At 42.3% G+C, this 23044-nt stretch overlaps 2 protein-coding genes across 4 annotated transcripts; one reads left to right on the top strand and one right to left on the bottom strand.

Moving 5' to 3' along the window:
* Positions 1-346: 346 nt before the first annotated feature.
* psmb11a (proteasome 20S subunit beta 11a) lies at positions 347-1539 on the bottom strand. Its single transcript, XM_035788996.2, is given in 4 exon segments — positions 347-882; positions 982-1121; positions 1123-1147; positions 1149-1539. Coding segments are annotated over 4 exon segments (942 nt in total). The 5' UTR covers positions 1478-1539; the 3' UTR covers positions 347-434.
* Positions 1540-12479: 10940 nt separating this feature from the next.
* On the top strand, positions 12480-22778 carry prmt5 (protein arginine methyltransferase 5). 3 transcript variants are annotated; one of them, XM_052464160.1, is made up of 17 exons: positions 12480-12996; positions 13151-13229; positions 17378-17496; positions 17671-17756; positions 18014-18148; positions 18290-18402; positions 18487-18536; positions 18642-18805; positions 18909-19070; positions 19819-19896; positions 20018-20076; positions 20192-20314; positions 20566-20741; positions 21088-21291; positions 21437-21549; positions 21632-21700; positions 21798-22778. In XM_052464160.1, exons 3-17 carry the CDS (start codon positions 17394-17396, stop codon positions 21948-21950), a joined length of 1788 nt encoding a protein of 595 aa, XP_052320120.1. In that variant the 5' UTR covers positions 12480-12996; positions 13151-13229; positions 17378-17393; the 3' UTR covers positions 21951-22778. The 3 variants fall into 3 exon arrangements, with proteins under 3 accessions (XP_052320120.1, XP_052320118.1, XP_035644642.1); XM_052464158.1 differs by lacking the exon at positions 12480-12996 and having other exon boundaries at positions 13021-13229; XM_035788749.2 differs by lacking the exon at positions 12480-12996 and having other exon boundaries at positions 13022-13229; positions 21437-21547; positions 21636-21700.
* The last annotated feature ends 266 nt before the right edge of the window (positions 22779-23044 follow it).

Genomic DNA, 23044 nt, shown 5'->3' with positions numbered 1-23044 from the left:
GACTAAATATCTACAGAAAAGTATTATTAAACTGACTTGAAAACACGGGTCTCTGTGTGTGGCTATCACAATTTCTTTGCTCATCATCTAAGGCATCTAAGATGGACGTACATGCAAGCAATGCATGCATACTAACTGAAGTAATGTAGGTGTTTACATTGTTTTGTGCATGTGCCAGGTGCTCGAAATCTCAACGGTAACTACCAGTGTTTGGTAAGTCGATTTAATAATACTTTCCTGTGGATATCTTTTCTCAAATTCCTACCCACCGCACAGACAACTGGTAGAGTAAGTTGAAAGGGCCTTTGATTCAACATTCGGGCTTGTAAGAGCTTGTGAGAGGAAATGTACCAAACAACAACCAAAAGGTATCACAGTCTGTCAGGCAACGCTCTCCCCAGCCCTAATCTCTCCCTTTCCCCATGCATCTTTCCCTATTCAAATGTCCCTTTTCCCTCCCTCCTTTCATTCATTCTTTCACCATCTTCAGCACCCTCTCCCTTCTCTCTGTGGTACTCCTCTCTCAAGTCCTCCCTGTCTCTGTGGCTATATCCTTGGGCAGTGATGTGAAAGAGGTCCACACAGTTCCCTGAATATGCATCCCTGTGTGTGGCCCTGTACACAATTTCTCTGGCCAATGAGATTGCCTCCTCCTCACTCAGGCTCCACCGAACCCCTCCATCCAGTACTGCATAGGCATAGGGCGAACCTGAGCCCACTGAGAAAAACTTTCCCTACAGACGGGTGCCGTCACTGCACACATAGAAGAGCTTTGGGACACAACGATCACTGGCAAGGGATATTGTCAGGTTCCCGTCAGTTACTGCATGTCTTGTTCTGTCACTGGCCCTGCCAGTCAAGTCATCCTGACTACAAGAATCACTTGCAGACATTCCTGTCTCTTCAAGGGGTACTTTTGCTGGAGAGATGCTGTCTCTGCCTGATCCTATCCTATCAACTTTTTGTTCCCTGAATTTCTACACCCTAACCTCCTCTACATCCGAGCCAGATATAATGGCTGCCACACACACATCAGTCCCCTTAAACGGTTCCAATATATGAGAGAGGAGCTTGGCAAAGCTAGTGATTGACAAGCGGCAGCCGTGGCGTAGCTGGTAAAGGGCGGATCTCTCTAGCCAGGATTCTCACTGCCTGAAGTGGTGACCAGTAAATGGGAGTGGATGGGCAGAATCTTCTGGACAGAGGGACAGGAGACAAGCCCTGAGCAGCTGGCACGTGTGTCTGCCACTGCTATAACACTTCCTTGGAACACAAAGGCCAGGGTAGTGGTTCCGTGAGACAAAGGGAATGGGCGGCGGGTGGGCGGTGATGGAGAGGTGGACAGGGAGGAAAGGGACGAGTGTCTGTTGTCACAGCGGAAAGGAACAGAGCTCTGAGGGGTTGGTATGAAAGAATGCAGAGGGACCCCTCCACCTCTCTCAGATTTAAATCCACCCCAACCAAGGCTCCTTTCCATCAGCCATGTCCAGGAGAGGAGTGGTATCTCCCATAGGTCTAGAGAGTGAGGCAGGAGTGTTCCACCTGTGAGACATAGGGGTGTCCTGAAAACTACAGACGTCTTGTAAAGACATTGGGATTGTCTCTAGCTGACGGATTGTGGTTGACATCAGTGCAATAAACGTTGATCACAAAACAGACTCAATGTCCCGACAAAACAGATTCACTGTCCCTTGAGTTTGAGTAAAAGGTTGATGCTCAGTGCAATCTCTTAACAGGGAGAGGCGGTAGAATTTAACAGCTCAGAGAAACCCATAATCCAGAGAAACTGTCCATAGGACTATTTTTCTCCCAGTGGAATCCATGACAGTCTTGCTTAGTATTGACTCTCCCCAAATACAATGAAAGTGAAGTTGAAGTATTTTTATATAGGGGACTGACATAAACACACACACACACACAGAGACTCTGTTTTTACAAGCATTTCGCTTGATTTGGCGATATATGATAGTGCTTCTGTCTTGATGGTGAGTAAATATGATGCAGAGAAGCGACTCTACAAACACTAACTTACAGGGTCTATTCTGCTGAATCAGCAGAAAGAGGAAGTGACCGTGCAAGAGAGGCAAACAAGCCGTCATCCTGACAATCAAATAAACCGTCTCTACCCTCCGTTCTATTGGCGAACATTCAATCACTAGGGAACAAACTGGACATGCTCCGCTCGAGACTATCCAATCAACAGTGCCTGAAGAACTGTCATTTTCCATGTTTATTGGAGTCGTGGGTGAACCAGGACATGGATAATATATATTGAAGAAAAATATAAATGCAACATGTAAAGTGTTGGTCCCATGTTTCATGAGCTGAAATAAACAATCCCAGAAATGTTCCTTAAGCACAAAAAGCTTATTTCTCTCAAATGTTGTCTTTCTGTCGGAAGAGTATTTCTGTCTATAATGAAGCCCTTTTGTGGGAAAAACTCATTTTGATTGGCTTTCCCTCCCCAGTGGGTAGGACTGGCTGCCAAGTGGCCCTCCCAGGACCACCAATGGCTGCACCCCTGCCCAGTCATTTGAAATCCATAGATTAGGGCCTAATTCATTCATTTAAATTGACTGATTTCCTTATACAGTATGAACTGTAACTCAGTAAAATCGTATACATTTTTGCATGTTGTGTTTATATTTTTGTTCAGTATACACCTCGCTGGTTTTTCCATGTTTGAACCAGGTTTTCCTCTAGAATTTTGCCTTTGCTTAGCTCTATTCCTTTTATTTTTATTATTTAAAAAACTCTCTAATCCTTGCCGATGACAAGCATACCCATAACATGATGCAGCCACCACCATGCTTGAAACTATAAAGAGTGGTACTCAGTGATGTGTTGTGTTTGATTTGCCCCAAACATAATGCTTTGTATTCAGGACATAAAGTGATTTAATTTGCCACATTTTTTGCAGTTTTACTTTAGTGTCTTATTGCGAACAGGATGCATGTTTTGGAATATTTGTATTCTGTACAGGCTTACTTCTTTTCACTCTGTCAATTGGGTTAGTATTGTGGAGTAAATACAATGTTGTTGATCCAGCCTCAGTTTTCTCCTATCACATCAATTAAACTCTGTAACTGTTTTAAAGTCACAATTTACCTCATGGTGAAATCCCTGAGTGGTTTCCTTCCTTTCTGGACACCTGTATCGTTGTAGTGACTGGGAGTATGAATACACCATCTACCAATAGGTGCCCTTCTTTGCAAGGCATTGGGAAACCTCCCTGATCTTTATGGTTGAGTCTGTATGAAATTCACTGCTCGATTAAGGGACCTTACAGATAATTGTGTGGGGTGCAGAGATGAGGTAGTCATTCAAAAATCCTGTTAAACACTAGTATTGCACACTGAGTGAGTGCATGCAACTTATTATGTGGCTTCTTAAGCTTAGGCTTGCCATAACAAAGGGGTTTGTTACTTATTAACTTATTAACTCAACTCAACCGCTCTGAGGCTGCATGGTCCTAAAGCACACCAATGCCACTTTTTGTATCACAATGCAATAATAAAAGTGTGTGTGGGGGGGTGTACCTAATAAAGTGACCACTGACCACTGGATCTACTTTCCAGAATGTGTTCTGGGAATACCCAGGGTATTAAACATTTGACTGTAAGTGTTGAACAGTTGAATTTATTTCCTCGGGAGATGGTACCATTCAGCTTGTCTTGGGATGACAAAGAAGGACTTCAACAAAGCCAAAATAGAAAACGATTGGAAAGGGACTCTTTGCTGTTAAATTAGAAACGTATAAATAAATGGCTGTTGTGCCTTGTAACTGATGAATGTCTGTTGAATGTCTGTGTTGTGTGAATATAAAACCAACTTTACCTCGGTCTCATACCTCTCCTCCAAATGTCCCACTGCGTCCCTTACAGCCCGCTTGCTTTCAACCGCAGCTAATCTATTTTTCAATCTCAAGGCTCAATCCCTCTACTCATCATTTCTGTTGAAACCTCAGCTTCTTCAATTTATTAAAACATGGCATAATTAGAGTGTCATCCAAAAAAAAACACTAACAACACATTACCATTCACATACTGTCAACCCTCACCAAGTTGACATCAATACTCCTTATCAATGTCTTCATCAGCTGCAAAATCTGGATCCCTACAAATCAGCTTGGCTAGACTATCTGGACCCTCTCTTCCTAAAATTATCCGCCGCCATTGTCGCAACCCCTATTACTAGTCTGTTCAATCTCTCTTTGTATTGTCAGAGATTCCTAAAGATTGGAAAGCGCCTGCGGTCATCCCCCTCTTCAAAGGGGGAGACACTCTAAACCCAAACTGTTACAGACCTATATCCATCCTGCCCTGCCTTTCTAAAGTCTTCGAAAGCCAAGTGAACAAACAGATCACTGACCATATCGAATCCCACCTTACCTTCTCCTCTATGAGATCCGGTTTCAGAGCTGGTCACACGTGCACCTCAGCCATGCTCAAGGTCCTAAACGATATCATAACCGCCATCGATGGGGCGGCAGCGTAGCCTAGTGGTTAGAGCGTTGGACTAGTAACCGGAAGGTTGCGAGTTCAAACCCCCGAGCTGACAAGGTACAAATCTGTCATTCTGCCCCTGAACAGCCAGTTAACCCACTGTTCCTAGGCCGTCATTGAAAATAAGAATATGTTCTTAACTGACTTGCCTGGTTAAATAAAGGTAAAATTAAACATTTAAAAATCGATAAAAGACAGTACTGTGCAGCCGTCTTCATCAACCTTGCCAAGGCTCTCGACTCTGTCAATCACCGTATTCTTATCGGCAGACTCAACAGCCTTGGTTTCTCTAGTAACTTCCTCGCCTGGCTAGCTACTTCTCAGATAGAGTTCAGTGTGTCGAATCGGAGGGCCTGTTGTCCGGACCTCTGGCAGTCTCTATAGGGGTGCCACAGGGTTAAATTCTCGGGCCGACTCTTTACTCTGTATATATCAATGATGTCTCTCTTGCTGCGGGTGATTCTTTGATCCACCTCTACGCAGACGACTCCATTCTGTATACATCTGGCTCTTCTTTGGACACTGTTAACAAACCTCCAAACGAGCTTCAATGCCATACAACACTCCTTCTGTGGCCTCCAACTGCTCTTAAATGCTAGTAAAACTAAATGCATGCTCTTCAACCGATCGCTGCCCGCACCCACCCGCCTGAATAGCATCACTACTCTGGACGGTTCTGACTTAGAATATGTGGACAACTACAAATACCTGTGTCTGGCTAGACTGTAAAATCTCCTTCCAGAATCATATTAAGCATCTCCAATCCAAAATTGAATCTAGAATCAGCTTCCTATTTCGTAACAAAGCCTCCTTCACTCATGCTGCCAAACATACCCTCGTAAAACTGACTATCCTACAGATCCTTGACTTCAGCGATGTCATTTACAACACTCCAACACTCTACTCAGCAAATTGGATGTAGTCTATCACAGTGCCATCCGTTTTGTCAACAAAGCCCCACATACTACCCACCACTGCGACCTGTATGCTCTCGTTGGCTGGCCCTCGCTACATATTTGTCATCTGCACATATATCACTCCAGTGTTAATTGCTAAATTGTAATTACCTCGTCAATATGGTCTATTTATTGCCTTACCTCCTTACTTCATTTGCGCTCTGGATAAGAGCGTCTGCTAAATGACTTAAATGTAAATGTAAATGTAAACAGATTTTTCAATTGCGTTTTTGACTGTACGTTTGTTTATCCCATGTGTAACTCTGTCTTGTTGTTTTTGTCACACTGCTTTGCTTTATCTTGGCCAGGTCGCAGTTATAAATGAGAACTTGTTCTCAACTGGCCTACCTGGTTAAATAAAGGCTAAATAAAAAATAAATACCTAGTTAAGCTGCAGCTGGCCCAGAACGGAGCGGCACGTTTTGCTCTTAATTGTAATCAGAGATCTGATGTAAATATTATGCATGCCATTCTCTCTTGGCTAAGAGACTGACTGCCTCACTTCTTATTTTTAAAAGAAACATTAAAAGTGTTTAAAATCCCAAATTGTTTTCATAGTCAACTGACACACAGCTCTGACACACACACTTATCCCACCAGACATGCCACCAGGGGTCTTTTCATAGTCCCCAAATCCAGAACAAATTCAAGAAAACATACAGTATTATATAGAGCCCTTATTGCATGGAACTTCCTTCCATCTCATATTGCTCAAATGAACAGCAAACCTGGTTTCAAAAAACAGATAAAGCCACACCTCACTGCACAACACCTCTCCCCTATTTGACCTAGATAGTTTGTGTGTATGCATTGATCTGTAGGCTACATGTGCCTTTTTAAAAATGTATGTAGTTCTGTCCTTGAGCTGTTCTTGTCTAATTATGTTCTGTATTATGTTTCATGTTTTGTGGGGACCCCAGGAAGAGTAGCTGCTGCTTTTGCAACAGCTAATGGGGATCCTAATAAAATACCAAATACAAAAACGTATTACCTCGAAATCGCCTCGGTATTCATGTTGAATAAATTAACCTTTCAATTTGAACTAAACAAGCTGCTAAATCGTTCAGTTTACATCTTAAAATAAACACTGGCTGCTGTTTCTAGCTAAGCAAACCATGGCAATAGTTGAATTACAATCAGAAACCCAGATTTTTGTCAGTACCATAGACACAATGCTATTGAAATGACAAGTAAATCCTGCAAATAACCCAATTATAATGGTTTGCGGTCTTAACGTCTGGCACGTAATAATGACATAATTACCAGAAAAGTCTTTCTTTGCAAAGATTTAACATGCCAGTCCACCTGACTGTGCTGCTGCTCCAGTTTCAACTGTTCTGCCTTATTATTATTCGACCATGCTGGTCATTTATGAACATTTGAACATCTTGGCCATGTTCTGTTATAATCTCCACCCGGCACAGCCAGAAGAGGATTGGCCACCCCACATAGCCTGGTTCCTCTCTAGGTTTCTTCCTAGGTTTTGGCCTTTCTAGGGAGTTTTTCCTAGCCACCGTGCTTCTACACCTGCATTGCTTGCTGTTTGGGGTTTTAGGCTGGGTTTCTGTACAGCACTTTGAGATATCAGCTGATGTACGAAGGGCTATATAAATACATTTGATTTGATTTTGATTTGAACATGCGCAAAGGGGATTTAGCGGTCATCGAGTTTCCCTTGATTTGGTGAGGTCAATAAAAGCAGATTATATTTTCACTTGTGACATAATGAAATTCCTTTATTACATCACATTTGCTCCACAATGGTTATTCATTTGATGTAAAATCAATTTTTTACGTCATTACATTCCGTCTTAATTCGCTCCAACTGCATTGAAAAAGGTTTTATTCGACAAATCAGGCCTTATGGGCAGTTCTCTTTAAATGTATTAACCGGACTGAGAAAATCCCATAAACTTTATAATGTCATTGGGCAAGTCAATTCACGATATTTGGACCAAAAGTGGACATACGCCAACCTTTACCTCCCAGATCCTGTAGACAGTCATATAATGCTTGAACCTGATCTCTATCAAACGATCCATAAAGAGAACACTCTGATCCTTTCAGAAAACTTTGTACACCCCGTTACGTATGTCTACGTATGGGTTGTTTAAGTTGCATATCATAATTATTCCCATTATTACTTTATCAAATCTCTAGTAATCGATTATACACACATACAATTCATCATGTTTTCATATCTTCACAGAATCCATATATAACATTAGAAATTCTTAGGTATTCGCATCAACCAGTCCATGTGTGTTTTCAACGACTCTCCGCCGCCACCAAGCAGCTCTGCAAACATACTCCAGGCGGAAGCCCAAAAACATTGGTTTCCCGGGACATCAAGGACTCCCTAGCCTCCCAGAAAAACCTATATAATTACCACTACTTCCCATACATATAAAATAAACATCCCGCGCTCCATAAAACCCTGTGATATTCTATGATGGCAGTGATGGATGGAACCCCAAGATAACATTATATATGGAAACTAATTATCCAAATTTAAATCAGCTTATTATACACATCTTATTATCCAAACTTCAGATTCACACTTATTTCCACACTCACACAACTTTCATTTCACAATTTACGCAGTACTGTTTCCAAAACACACTTAATCAATTAGTTGTTTTTTTTACAATATTTTTATAACCTGCAGGAATATTTTCTAGTTTCTATCTCAGGGTAACTTCCTGGGATAAGCAACTCATACATTTGCATCTTACAATACTAACCCATGTTACTGCAATGCATCACGGCCATACCATGTAGGACTCCAAATAATTTCTTACTTCAGCACAGTATGATCACGACTTCCTATTTATCATGACAATACTATCAGGATATCATAACCTTAAAATGGCAGTGCCTTCAGGACTCCGTATCTCTTATTTCTAAAATGGGGTTTGGTTCAAAACAAATACAGGTGCACCTTATTATCTTATAGAATATCATTGTAATGCATTCTCTAATATCTCTGTAGTGCTTTTGAGTCCATACAGGTCTCTAGCACACAGATGACTTTCTCTTTTAGGCCTTAACTAGTCCTCACAAGGTCTAGTTATACATCCGGTACACACAGCTTTGGATGTCATCCACCCTCAGGTTCTAGTTATACATCCGGTACACACAGCTTTGGATGTCATCCACCCTCAGGTTCTAGTTATACATCCGGTACACACAGCTTTGGATGTCATCCACCCTCAGGTTCTAGTTATACATCCGGTACACACAGCTTTGGATGTCATCCACCCTCAGGTTCTAGTTATACATCCGGTACACACAGCTTTGGATGTCATCCACCCTCAGGTTCTAGTTATCCGGTACACACAGCTTTGGATGTCATCCACCCTCAGGTTCTAGTTATACATCCGGTACACACAGCTTTGGATGTCATCCACCCTCAGGTTCTAGTTATACATCCGCTTTGTGTCATCACACTAGCTTTGGATGTCATCCACCCTTCAGGTTCTAGTTATACATCCGGTACATACAGCTTTGGATGTCATCCACCCTCAGGTTCTAGTTATACATCCGGTACACACAGCTTTGGATGTCATCCACCCTCAGGTTCTAGTTATACATCCGGTACACACAGCTTTGGATGTCATCCACCCTCAGGTTCTAGTTATACATCCGGTACACACAGCTTTGGATGTCATCCACCCTCAGGTTCTAGTTATACATCCGGTACACACAGCTTTGGATGTCATCCACCCTCAGGTTCTAGTTATACATCCGGTACACACAGCTTTGGATGTCATCCACCCTCAGGTTCTAGTTATACATCCGGTACATACAGCTTTGGATGTTAAACGTCAGATGGCAGTTCACTCAGAACCCAATTTTTTTTTTTTTCATACAATTAATAATTGTTTCCAAGAAACGTCAGTCAGGTTTCTCTGTCTCTGTTTGAAATGTCGTATCCATTCCACTGACGCTCCCAGACAGGCGGGGGATCCAGTCTGCTCCGTCTAGTGGAGTATGGCTTTCCCGGTTGCATCTAATGCAACTCCTGTTGCACAGTTAACCTGGATTCCCCCTGGAACAATCAGCTAAATTAAGATTATCTTATCATTCTCTCCTTGTCGACCAAATATTGTTGTGGAATACTCTAAACAAGTGAGAGAGACTTTGTCATTTCTTGCAGTAATTAATCTGGTCGACCCCACACTCTTGAGTGTTGGACCGAGAGCTCCCTGCTAATGAAAAAACATATGGTAAACATAGAAACGGCTTAGTCATGGCTGGTCCCACACCTCCCGTGCAGATCAGGGCATCATATAAGCCACCTTGGGTTCATTTTGTGGTTAACTGCACCCGGTGTTGTTTTACCACCCACCCAGCTTAGTTTCCCAGATGCAAGGCCGATTAGAAACAAAGAGGGGTTTGTTCTACTCCAACAGGCTATCTCTGTCTCGGGTCACACACACCAACTCAGTCTATGGAATGCAGGCTGTAGGTTCTATCACCAACCCAATCATAAATCAATTGCCAGCGCCGAAGCCCCAGAGGCCCAACTCAATTCCACAGGCACAGATGAGAGAGTACTCTTCAAACCTTAGTTGATGCAGAAACAGTATTATAACATCATCTTGTAATTTTTCCACCGTACTCCACACTGTCATCCCCCACCTGGACAAGAGGGACACCTATGTGATAGTGCTGTTTATTGACAGTGTGGAACACCGTAGTGCTCTTGAAGCTCATCACTAAGCTCAGGACCCTGTGACTGAACACCTCCCTCTGCAACTGGATCCTGGACTTCCTGACGGGCCTGCCCCCAGGTGGTGAGGGTAGGCAACAACACATCCGCCACTCTGATCCTCAACACGGGGACCCCTCAAGGATGTGTGCTTAGTACCCTCCAGCACTCCCTATTCACCTATGACTGAGTGGCTGCGCACAACTTAAAACCCAATCATTTATTTTGCTGACAACACTACGGTGGTAGGCTTGATCACAGAGGATGATGAGACAGCCTATAGGGAGGATGTCAGTGATCTGACAGTGTGGTGCCAGGACAACAACATCTCTCTCAGTAGAGCGGGTTGAGAGCTTCAAGTTCCTTTGTGTCCACATCACTAAGGAATTAACATGAACCACACACCAACACAGTCATGAAGAAAGCACGACAGTCTTTTCACACTGAGAAGGCTGAAAAGATTTGACATGCACCCTCAGATCCTCAAAAAGTACTACAGCTGCACCATTGAGAGCATCTTGACTGGCAGCAGCACCGCTTGGTATGGCAACTGCTTGGCATCCGACCGCAAGACGCTACAGAGGTTAATGAGTACGGCCCAGTATATCACTGGGGCCGAGCTCCCTGACATCCAGGACCTCTATTCCAGGTGTTGTCAGAGGAACACCCTTAAAATTGTCAGACTCCAGCCACCACAGTCATAGACAGTTCCCTCTGCTACCGCACGGCAAGCGGTACATATGTACCAAGTCTGGAACAAGACCTGTACAGCTTCTACCCCCAAGCCATATGACTGCTAAACAGTTAACCAAATAGCTACCCGGACTATCTGCATTGACCTTTTGCATTAACTCTTTTGACTCATCACATACAGTATGCTGCTGCTACGGCTTATTATCTATCCTATTGCCTAGTCACTTTACCCTTACCTATACAGTATGTACATATCTACCTCAATTACCTCGTACCCCAATTTTTATGTTTGTGCTTTTCTGATAACTAATTTCTGCATTCTATTTATGTGCTGTTCTAATAACCAATTTCTGTGTTCATGCAACTGATTCCTCACTTATCAGTATCTGCAATTTGCTAGTACGCTCAGACCTTGATTTGAGAATGAACTAAAGATATCTCAGTTTCAAGGTCTCAGCTTAAAGAGAAGAAGCCTCGTGAGGTATCGGTCTGTTACATGTTATGAAACCGTATTGGTCGGTCACATGAATGAAACAAAACGGTAATGATTAATTAATTATGGTAAATCATGCAAATATAACTTGTCTGTGTATAGCAGTATATAAGACAACTGCTGGGACTGCCCAGGGAGAGCTCCTGATTGACATGTGTACTATGGTGCATTGAGTTGGTTGGAACCTCACAGGTGCGCTGACAATAAACAATAATTCATTAAGATTGACTTTGAGTGTCCCTGTGTAAGAATTTCCATGACACCCCTGCACATCGTCTCGGTACTGGTACATGTGTATATAGCCAAGTTATCGTTACGAATTGTGGATTTATTTTGTGTTATTATTTGTGCTATTATTTTGCTATTTATCTCTCTGCATTGTTGGCGAATAAGATTTGTGACAAATAAGATTTGACAAATAAGTGTGACAAATAAGATTTGATTTCTCAGGGTCCTTGACAACTGATTTAGGGGCTGGGGCCTAGATTGTTTACTTTTTCACATTACAAATATTACATTTTTGGGAAGGGTCCATAAGTAAGAATTTCACTGTTAGTCAACACATGTTGTTTACGAAGCATGTGACAAATAACATTTGATTGAATTATTCAGGGTCCTTGACAACTCATCTAGGGTCCGGGCCAAGTCTGTTTTCTTTTCACGTGACAATTATTACATTTCTGCACCTACAACAACACATTGTTGCGAACATTAGAAAAAGGGTTGAACTTAGACCTCTGTCTTAAAATGCGCATCAGACAATTACTGTCACGATCGTCGTAAGAAGCGGACCAAAGCGCAGCGTGAATGCATCATTTTAATGGGTGACGAAAACACAAAGTAAACTGCACAAAACAATAAATGGGAAAAACGACCGTGACGCTATATACGAAATGTGCTGACACAAGCAACTAACATAGACAACCACCCACAACCCACAATGACAAAACAGGCTACCTAAATATGGTTCCCAATCAGAGACAACAACTAACACCTGCCTCTGATTGAGAACCATATCAGGCCAAACACAGAAACAGACAAACTAGACATACAACATAGAATGCCCACTCAGATCACACCCTGACCAAACAAAACCTATACACATACAAAGCAAACTAAGGTCAGGGCGTGACAATTACAAACTTCAAAGTAGTTGCACGTGGCACTTCAATCAAGTACAGGCTTAACTGAATGACAACAGAGACAGAATACAATATGGACTTTTATTGAATATTTTTGGTGCTGAGCAAGAGCAAAATAACATTAGGGTGTCTAGTTTGAGAAACAGACGACTCACAAGTCCTCAACTGGCAGCTTCATTTAATAGTACCCGCAAAACACCAGTCTCAACGTCAAAAGTGAAGAGGCGACTCCGGGAACTGACTTGCCTTGTTAAAGAAAGGTTAAATAAAAACATTCCCGAATTGGATGACCATTCAAAAGATTTTTCCAGTCGGAGCTAGCTTTTTTTCCGAATTCCCAGTTTTGTGGAACGCACTGAAGTTAGATTGCCGAGTTCCCAATTATTTTGAACGCAGCGTACGTGATCAAGATGATCCCAAGTGTTTTTCGAACAACAGCCTCAAACTACCATAATCTCACTGGACGTGCAAGTATCGCGACAGTTCTCGAAACGTATGAAACTGCATTCCAAAGGAAGTCATTTTGACTCTCAGCTCCAATGATAGCAAATACATGACCCGAGCCAAAATGGCGTCAGTTTCCCTTTTACTAAACTGCAACTCTTCTTTCCCATTCACTCGGCTTACGATGGCGTCCCACAACACAGGAGGCAGGGTGTCCTGCGGGAGAGATTTGAGTTGTGTGCCCGAGGTTGCTGACACACTTGCTGCGGTGGCTAAACTTGGGTAAGTAAACTGTTTCGCTCCAGCAATTATTTGGAGGAAGGTGGAGGTCAAGACAGGAGCCGACAAGACTAGTATATACCATTCGGCTTCATTTCTGCATGTGATGTTGCTAGCTATTTTACTCGTAGCTCGCTAGCTAGGTGAATTTGCCGGTGACGGTGAATTACCACGTGCACCATCACAATGGCTAACAACGAGATGATCCTCCTTACCACGACCCCAATATGATTTGATGAGAATACATTTGACAGTGGAGCCATGACGTTACTTGAATGTATCATCCAAGTAAATAACCTACAGTCAATTTTATGCAAAAGCGTCAAGTTATTTCAATGGTCAGTAATCGTTATCAAGTCATTGACTAAGTTGTTGTAAAGATGGAGCGAGGTATGTATGTTTTATACAAATATTTTTTGACACAGATCAACTCTGCTAGTTGTTCAGGCTCTAATTTTGTATCTTGATTACTGTCCAGTAATGGTCAGGTGCAGCAAAGAAAGCCCGTGTAAAGCCGCAGCTGGCCGAAAACAAAGCCGCATGCCTTTCCCATATTAACTGCACAAACAAAAACTAACAACACACATGATAGTCATTTATGGTTGAGCTGAAATGAACTACTTCTCTTCGAGTCTTTTTAATAAACATCTGTGTTGAAAATGCCTAACTTGAGTAATATATGTGCGTACACTTCAAACAGGCCCCGCCGCTATGGTTTTCTTCACTGTCCCAAAACAAAAGGCCGATTTAATATTTCGTTCAGTTATGTATAGAGCCATATCGTCATGGAATGCTCTGCCACCAGAGGTTACTCAGGCAAAAGGCACGTTTAGCTTTAAAACAACATATTGTATCAGTGTCAAATCCTCTTTCTAAATATCTGTTTTAACTGTACTGTATATGTGCTATGAGATGACACATGGAATCATGTAGTAACCAAAAAAGTGTTCAAATCAAAATATATTTGAGATTCTCCAAAATAGCCACCCTTTGCCTTGATGACAGCTTCACACTCTTGGATGAGAAACCCTTGAGTGAGTAGGTGTGTCCAACTTTTGACTGGTACTGTATATTAATTGTGTAGATATACAGTTGAAGTCAGAAGCTTACATACACCTTAGCCAACTACATTTAAACTTAGTTTTTCACAATTCCTAACATTTAATCCTAGTAAAAAATCCCCTGTGTTAGGTCAGTTAGGGTCACCACTTTATTGTAAGAATGAAATGTCAGAATAATAGATTTATTTCTGCTTTTTATTTCTTTCATCACATTCCCAGTGGGTCAGAAGTTTCCATACACTCAATTAGTATTTGGTAGCATTGCCTTTGAATTGTTTAACTTGGGTCAAACGTTTCAAGTAGCCTTCCCACAATAAGTTGGGTGAATTTTGGCCCATTCCTCCTGACAGAGCTGGTGGAACTGAGTCAGGTTTGTAGGCCTCCTTGCTCGCACACGCTTTTTCAGTTCTACCCACAAATTGCCATTTTGCCACAACTTTGGAAGTATGCTTGGGGTCATTGTCCATTTAGAAGACCCATTTGCGACCAAGCTTTAACTTCCTGACTGATGTCATGAGATGTTGCTTTAATATATCCGCATTGTCCTCCTCATGATGCCATCTATTTTGTGAAGTGCACCAGTCCCTCCTGCAGCAAAGCAACCCCACAACATGATGCTGCCACCTCCGTGCTTCACGGTTGGGATGGTGTTTTTTGGCTTGCAGCCTCCCTTTTCCCTCCAAACATAACGATGGTCATTATGGCCAAACAGTTCTGTTTTTGTTTATTCAGACCAGAGGAAATTTCTCCAAAAAGTACTGTCTTTGTCCCAATGTGCAGTTGCAAATTGTAGTCTGGCTTTTTTATGGCGGTTTTGGAGCAGTGGCTTCTTCCTTGCTGAGCGGCCTTTCAGGTTATGTCAATATAGGGTTTGTTTTACTGTGGATATAGATACTTTTGTACCGGTTTCCTCCAGCATCTTCAAAAGGTCCTTTGCTGTTGTTCTGGGATTGATTTGCACTTTTCGCACCAAAGTACGTTCGTCTCTAAGAGACAGAACGTGTCTCCTTCCAGGCATTTGGAAATTGCTCCCAAGGATGAACCAGACTTGTGGAGATCTACAATGTTCTGAGGTATTGACTGATTTATTTTGGTTTTCCCATGATGTCAAGCAAAGGCAGTGAGTTTGAAGGTAGGCCTTGAAATGCATCCACTGGTACACCTCCAATTGACTGAAATTGTCAATTAGCCAATCAGAAGTTTCTAAAGCCATGACATTTTTTTCTGGATTTTCCAAGCTGTTTAAAAGCGCAGTCAATTAGTGTATGTGTACTTCTGACCCACTGGAATTGTGATAGTGCATTAAGTGAAATAATCTGTCTGTAAACAATTGTTGGAAAAATGACTTGTGTCATGCACAAAGTAGAACCGACTTGCCAACACTATAGTTTGTTAAAACTTCTTATGGTTGCAGTCCCGTTAACGGGAGCGATATGACAACAACCAGTGAAAGTGTAGGGCGCCATAGATCAAAACATAAAATCTCATAATTAACATTCCTCAAACATGCATGTATCTCATACCATTTTAAAGCTATTCTCGTTGTTCATTCCACCAGTGTCCGATTTCAAATATGCTTTACAGCAAAAGCACCACAAACGATTGTTAGGTCACCACATTGCCACAGAAAAACACAGCCATTTTTCCCCCCAGCCGAAGAGAGGGGTTTCAAAAAGCACAAATGGAGAGAGAATGAATCACTAACCTTTGATGATCTTCATCAGAAGACACTAATAGTTGTTACACAATACATGTATGTTTTGTTTGATAAAGTTCATATTTATCAAAATATGAGTTTACATTGGTGCGTTATTCACTAGTTCCAAAAACATCCAGTGATTTTTGCATAGCCACATCAGTCAACAGAAATACTCATAAATGTAGATGATAATACAAGTTATACACATGGAATTATAGATATACCTCTCCATAATGCAACCGCTGTGTCTGATTTCCAAAAAACTTTACGGAATAAGCCAGCCATGCAATAATCTGAGACGGCGCTCAGAAAAATGTCACAATAGCCGCCATGTTGACATCAACATAAACAAGAAATTACATGATAAACATTCCCTTACCTTTGATAATCTACATCAGAAAGCACTCCAGGAATCCCAGGTCCACATTAACTGTTTGTTTTGTTTGAAAATGTCTGTTATTTATGTCCAAATACCTTCTTTGGTTAGTGCGTTTGGTATACATATCCAAGCGCTTTTTCTGGTCAGCGTTACATCGGACAAAAACTTCAAAAAGTTACATTACAGGTCGACGAAACATTTCAAACTAAGTACAGAATCAATCATTAGGATGTTTTTAACATATAGCTTCAATAAAGTTCCAACCGGAGTATTCCTTCTTGTCTTCATGAGCAATGGAACGCAAGTGGGTACCATGAGGAATAAGCGAGATCAGAAAATGGCTGACTGCCAGTCACCTGATAGATTCTATCATTCACTCCCACAACACCATAGAAGTCTCATTACAATTTCTATTGATGGTTGACATCTAGTGGAACCCCAAGGCAGTGCAAAATCATTAATATCTCAAGGTGATTTCATTGGGGACTCTGGTGAATACATACAACGCTCAGTTTTCTCACTTCCTGTTCATTTCTCCTCAGGATTTTGCCTGCCATATGAGTTCTGTTATACTCAGACATCATTCAAACAGTTTTAGAAACTTTAGTGTTTTCTAGCCAATACTAATAATATTTATATATTAGCGACTGCGGAGCAGGCCATTTACTTTGGGCAACTTATTCATCCAAGCTACTCAATACTGCCCCCCAGCCATAAGAAGTTAACAAGACATTTTTGGAGTGGTTGAAAAACGAGTATTAATGACTCCAACCTAAGTGTATGTAAACTTCTGACTTCAACTGTAATTTGTCTTTTCAACAAGTGTTTTATTTTTTAAATGTAATATCTTATGTTCTTGTCTATAACTGTCCTGTACTTTGTCATGTATTTGTATATTTTATGTGGACCCCAGGAAAAGTAGCTGCTGCATGTGCAGTAACTAATGGGGATCATCATAAACGGAACTAACGTTAGATCAAGTGTCAACTAATGCCCCATTTGTCTCTTTCAGGTTTGACTTCCTGTGCATGCCCCTCTTCCACCCGAGGTTCAGGAGAGAGTTTGAGTTGGACCCTGCCAAAGTCCGATCAGGAGCACATACGCGCTCTGACCTTCTGCTCTGTGGGAGAGGTGAGGAGGCTACCTGTATTCATACTGACCTCAATGGGAGATGGTTCATTCTCATGCACATGCCCCAGTTCCACTGAGCACAGGGGCATCTACTTACAGGGCCATCAAATGGCTCTATAGTATGTATATTTAATTAAGTATCAGGATATTGAATTTCACTTCTTCCTTACCCAGACTGGAACACTCTGGTTGTTGGAAAGCTTTCTCCATGGATCGAGACCGACTCAGAGGTGGAGACAGAACGCAGGAATTCAGAAGCGGTGAGTTGACAGACTTTGGGTGTGTTCATTAACTTCCAACGTAGTAAACAGTTTTCCCAAAATAACTTTTTGCAATGAGAACGACTGTCTTTTGGAAAAAGTTGTCTTGGATCCCTCTCCATTTTCTTCTGTTTGGTTTAGTGAATAAACCCCTGGCCTTGTTCGTGAACTAAGACAAGTTCAAGCAGAAAGTTTTAAACATCTTAGCTACAAGTTTAATTGTTGCTCTGTCCTGCCATCCCTCTGTCCTGTCTTAGGCCCTGGTACAGGAGCTGAACTTCTCAGCATATCTGGGTCTGCCAGCCTTCATGGTCCCTCTGAAGGGCCCTCACTGTGCCAACCTGGCCCGTGTGCTGCTCAACCACATCCAGACGGGACACCACTCTTGCATGGTGACTACAGCACTCAAACACTCTCTATCTATAGCATATACAAATTAGAACTAATTCTTAATCCTTGACTTGTATTGTGGCGGGCAATGTTAAGGTAAATCGGTTAACTTAAAACTAAGCATCTGGATTGTTTCATATCAGTTTTGGATCCGGGTCCCCCTGATTTCTGCTGACGACATGCGTGATGACATCATTGAGAACGAGCCGACGAAACACACAGATGATGGAAGTGATGACGAGAAGACCTGGGCCTGGTAAGTTTTGTGCTGTGACCAGGGCCTGCAGATTTTTTGTTGTTTTTAGTTTTAAATGTACCTTTTTGTTTTTTCCTTTTTCAGGTGGCATTCATTCAGAACTCTGTGTGACTACAACAAGAGAATCTGTTTAGGTAAGGGAGCAGGATGGGGAAACATGTTGGTGGTGTTGACAAACGGATAAGTCATTGTTTTGGTCACTATTGTTCCTGATTTGTCTTCCCTTCCTTTTGCTGAAGCCATTGAGGTTGGAGAAAACATGCCCTCCGACGCTGTGATTGACAAGTGGCTTGGGGAGCCAATCAAAGCAGCCATCCTTCCCACCAGCATCTTTTTGACCAATAAGAAAGGGTTCCCAGTCCTTTCAAAATCCCACCAGAAAATCATCTTCCGTCTCTTCAAGGTACTGTAAATTCTAGGCTACAGCAATTGGTATAGCAAATAAAATGATTATCTTCACTCTGTCCCTGATTATGTATTTTACAAAACATTTTCTCTTCTCCCAGCTTGAGGCCCAGTTCATCTTCACTGGCACCAGTCGTCACAGTGAGAAGGACTTCCGCTCATACCTGCAGTACCTTGAATACCTCAACCAGAACCGCCCTGCCCCAAATGCCTATGAACTGTTTGCCAAGGGTTACGAGGATTACCTACAGTCTCCTCTCCAGGTATGCTTGTTGAGGCTTGTAAAATAGTCATACCTACAGTACCAGTTTGGGGACACCTACTCATTCAAGGGGTTTCCTTTATTTTGTACTCTTTTCTACATTGTAGAATAAAAGTGAAGACATCAACTATGAAATAAATAATGCCACGTGTGTGCAAAGATGTCATCTAGGTAAAGGGTGTCTACTTTGTAGAACCTCAAATATTAAATGTATTTTGATTTAACACTTTTTTTTTTGGTTACTACATGATTCCATATGTGTTATTTCATAGTTTTGATGTCTTCACTATTATTCTACCATGGAGAAAATAGTAAAAATAAAGACCCTGGAATGAGTAGGTGTCCATACTTTTGACCGGTACTGTATATTGTAGTGATGGGCGGGGAATTAATAGTTTGCCAATTTTGGACAATATTATATTGTTACTTTGACACCAAGTAAAAAAATTAATTGTATTATTTTTAGCTAGGTAGCGCCAAAACGCCGGTATTTTTCATCCTATTGCTTGCTCTGTCTTTTTAACTAGTGAGCCAACTTTTCAGCACTTATTTCCCTGACTGATCAAAACTAATTTTCTCATTTCAGTCGCAGACATACAGACGTGCAATATGTTTGTAACATCAAATCGCAGGATCGCATCACAATACTTATAGAATCGCAATTCTTATCAGTATCGCGATTCCCACCCCTATTATATTTTGTGTGTGTGCATTGGAATCGTTGTCTCTAATTGTTCTCTTCCCATTAGCCGCTCATGGACAATCTGGAGTCTCAGACCTATGAAGTGTTCGAGAAGGATCCCATCAAATACTCCCAGTACCAGCAGGTAAGGAGCCGTTGACACGGATCTCTTCCCATTCTAATACACTGTAACAGCTAGCAATGGTGCTGTGGCTGGTAGGGTAATATAATGAGGTACTGATTTGGTTCTCCTGATATTTCTGCAGGCTGTGTACAAGTGTCTGCTCGACAGAGTCCCGGAGGAGCAGAAGGCGACCAATACACAGTGAGTAGCTCCAACACCTGCCTCTCTGTCATCTCTCTTAGTATCTATTCTCCTGACAATGACCCCCCCGCCCCCGTATCTGGTGCGTAACAGTATGTTTGCTCTGTGACCTTAGAGTTTTGATGGTGCTGGGGGCTGGGAGAGGTCCTCTGGTCAATGCCTCCCTGCGTGCTGCCAAGCAGGCTGACAGGAAGCTCCGTATCTACGCTGTTGAAAAGAACCCCAACGCTGTTGTCACGTGAGTGAACTCTGACCCTCTAATGGGGTTTCTGTTGTTCACCAACCTCATTCAAGGAGATTATAGAACTCCTTCAACATAGTTTCATTAATGTAATAATTTAATTCATGTATTACGAGTAATCGCCCGGGAAGGGTTTAATACTCTCTAGCAGGTAAATTACAGGACTATATAATGGGACGGTTGGCAACGTTAATCTCCATTGAGCTCCACCCTCTGTCTGTGAGACTGATCCTGCCACTCTCTCCCAGGCTTGAGAACTGGAAGTTTGAGGAGTGGGGCGATCAGGTCACCGTGGTGTCGTGTGACATGAGGGAGTGGGCGGCACCTGAGAAGGCGGACATCATCGTCAGCGAGTTGCTCGGGTCCTTCGGGGACAACGAGCTCTCCCCGGAGTGTCTAGATGGAGCACAGCACTTTCTCAAAGGTAGGTGTAAATATTGCACTTCTGCAGTGCACCTCGTTGATATTGAAATGTCACACTACTGAAAGGGCCATCTCTTCGCTGTCGGATGACAACCTCGTAAGCAGTACCTCCACTCATTGTACTCTGAACATTTCATGACTAGGACCAATAAAGTTGATAATAACTTGCTTCTGAAATGTCATTGTATATTTGTTAATGGGGAAAATGTTTTTTCTCTCCATTTTACTGGAAAGTTTCTGTTTTGGAGATTGGAGGTTTTCACCAGACAGTGACGATATACGTCATTCAATGCACTTTTTTTGCCTATACCCTCTCTCATCCAAACCCGATTTATCTCGTTCCTCAGATGGTGGGGTTAGCATCCCCTGTTCCTACACCTCTTTCCTTGCCCCCCTCTCCTCCTCCAAGCTGTATAATGAGGTTAGGGGGTGCAGGGAGCGAGACAAGGACCCAGAGTGCCACTTTGAGACCCCCTACGTCGTCAGACTCCACAACTTCCACCAGCTGGCTGAGCCCAAAGCCTGCTTCACCTTTGTACACCCCACCACAGGTAACATACATGCTTCAAACCCCCTTGTATGGCTAACGCTTGCACACCAACCCTCACACATCCCGCCATAGGTAATACACACATCCTAGCTAACACCGGGTAACGATCACACAAGATATGTAATAAATGCACTTTCCTTTTTTAGATATGAACAACAATAGGTACCAGTGCCTTAGATTCTCTGTGGGATGTAACACAGTGCTGCATGGCTTTGCTGGATACTTCGAGACCACTCTCTACGGAGACGTCACACTCAGTAAGTACCAAGAGTGGGAATGGTGATGTTTTGAAGTATAAGATGGATGGATATCGTTAACATCAATGTATGTGTCTGTTTGGTCAAGGTATCAAGCCAGAGACCCACTCTCCCGGAATGTTCTCCTGGTTCCCCATCCTGTTCCCTCTCAAAGTCAGTTGACTGCCATGTAAAATGTATACTTTAACATTTAGCACATTTTTATTACCCAAAAGAATGTAGTGTATTGACCCGTTTCTTCCACCTGCAGCAACCGATCCCTGTGACGCGGGATGATGATGTCGTGGTGAGGTTCTGGCGGTGTAACAATGGGAAGAAGGTGTGGTACGAGTGGGCCGTGACAGAGCCCTCATGCTCCGCTATCCACAACCCAGCAGGAAGATCCTATACCATTGGCCTGTGAAGACCTCACACACACAGACACGCATATATACAGACACAATTAAACAGGCACTTTGTTGCTAATGAAGTGCAGGTAGTTTCTCTCAATGTCCAGCATTTCACCAATTGGCCTGTAACAATGAGCTCATACCATGAAACATACGAACCAGGATCATGGTGACGCTTTAGATCTGCGAATAAGAATCCAATCAATGGATTAGATGGTACTGATTTTTTGAGTCTATTTTACAGTATTGTTAAGAGGAGTCAGTTTCAGGCATGGACCATCATTCAAATACAATGTTTACTGAGATGAAGTTACTTGTATAGCAGGCAGTCAATATCTCTTTAGGTGAGTGGATCTCATAGACTGTCAGCCTTTTCTGTCTACGTGGGTCGTCATCCGTTCCTCCCTCTAAAGAGAATCTTACTTTTTATATATATTGTTTCAGTCAGTCACCTGGCATCGCAGTCAGACTTGCCAACAGGACCTCAGCCTTACTGACAACCACACCTGGGTCAAACATGTACTTGTTTTTGTTAGGGTTAGTACTTTAGGTGCCAATGGAATAGTCCCAAAAACATGAACTCTGGCATGCTGAGCAAGCTAAATCAAGCATACCTCAAGTAACTGAAAAATAACAAGTATTTATTTGGTCTAGGTCCGCTGAGCACACATTCCAAGCTACAACTCGGATGAGATGGCTCTAAATTGTCACTCAACACTGACCTGGTTACAACTCAGATACTGCAGAGTGTAGGAGATGGGCTTGTCAGGATGTATGTTTTTCGGGTGTTTGTTTTTTGTTTTTGTCTGAGCCATGTTGTCAATAAAGACAATACGACTAGATATTTGCTGGTCTCTGCACTGTTTGTATGTGCTTCTTCCATTGACTTATTTAGCATGTCCCCTCCATGAGTAAAATGGCAGGCTGTGACAAGGTCCCTATTCCATTGCCACGCATATATCAAAAGCCATTTGGAATTTCAAACTTGAATGCACGCTTGTACACATGTATGTCTATAAAATATATCCTCGTCCTAAAGTGTCTTAACAGACTACACCATTGAATGAGCTACTGATTTGTTTGTCCAGTAGGAGAGGGCAGGATGCCA

The sequence above is a fragment of the Oncorhynchus keta genome, chromosome 15 (assembly GCF_023373465.1).
Source record: "Oncorhynchus keta strain PuntledgeMale-10-30-2019 chromosome 15, Oket_V2, whole genome shotgun sequence".
Taxonomy (NCBI): Eukaryota; Metazoa; Chordata; class Actinopteri; order Salmoniformes; family Salmonidae; genus Oncorhynchus; species Oncorhynchus keta.
This window is presented reverse-complemented; position numbering and strand designations above follow the sequence as displayed.

Bases quoted from the DNA above. Each gene is read 5' to 3' on its own strand.
- prmt5 (XM_052464158.1), top strand. From the start codon at position 13,057: ATGACCCGAGCCAAAATGGCGTCAGTTTCCCTTTTACTAAACTGCAAC. The intron at 17,757-18,013 runs GTGAGTTGACAG...GTCCTGTCTTAG, and splicing joins AACGCAGGAATTCAGAAGCG to GCCCTGGTACAGGAGCTGAA. The intron at 19,071-19,818 runs GTATGCTTGTTG...TCTTCCCATTAG, and splicing joins ACCTACAGTCTCCTCTCCAG to CCGCTCATGGACAATCTGGA.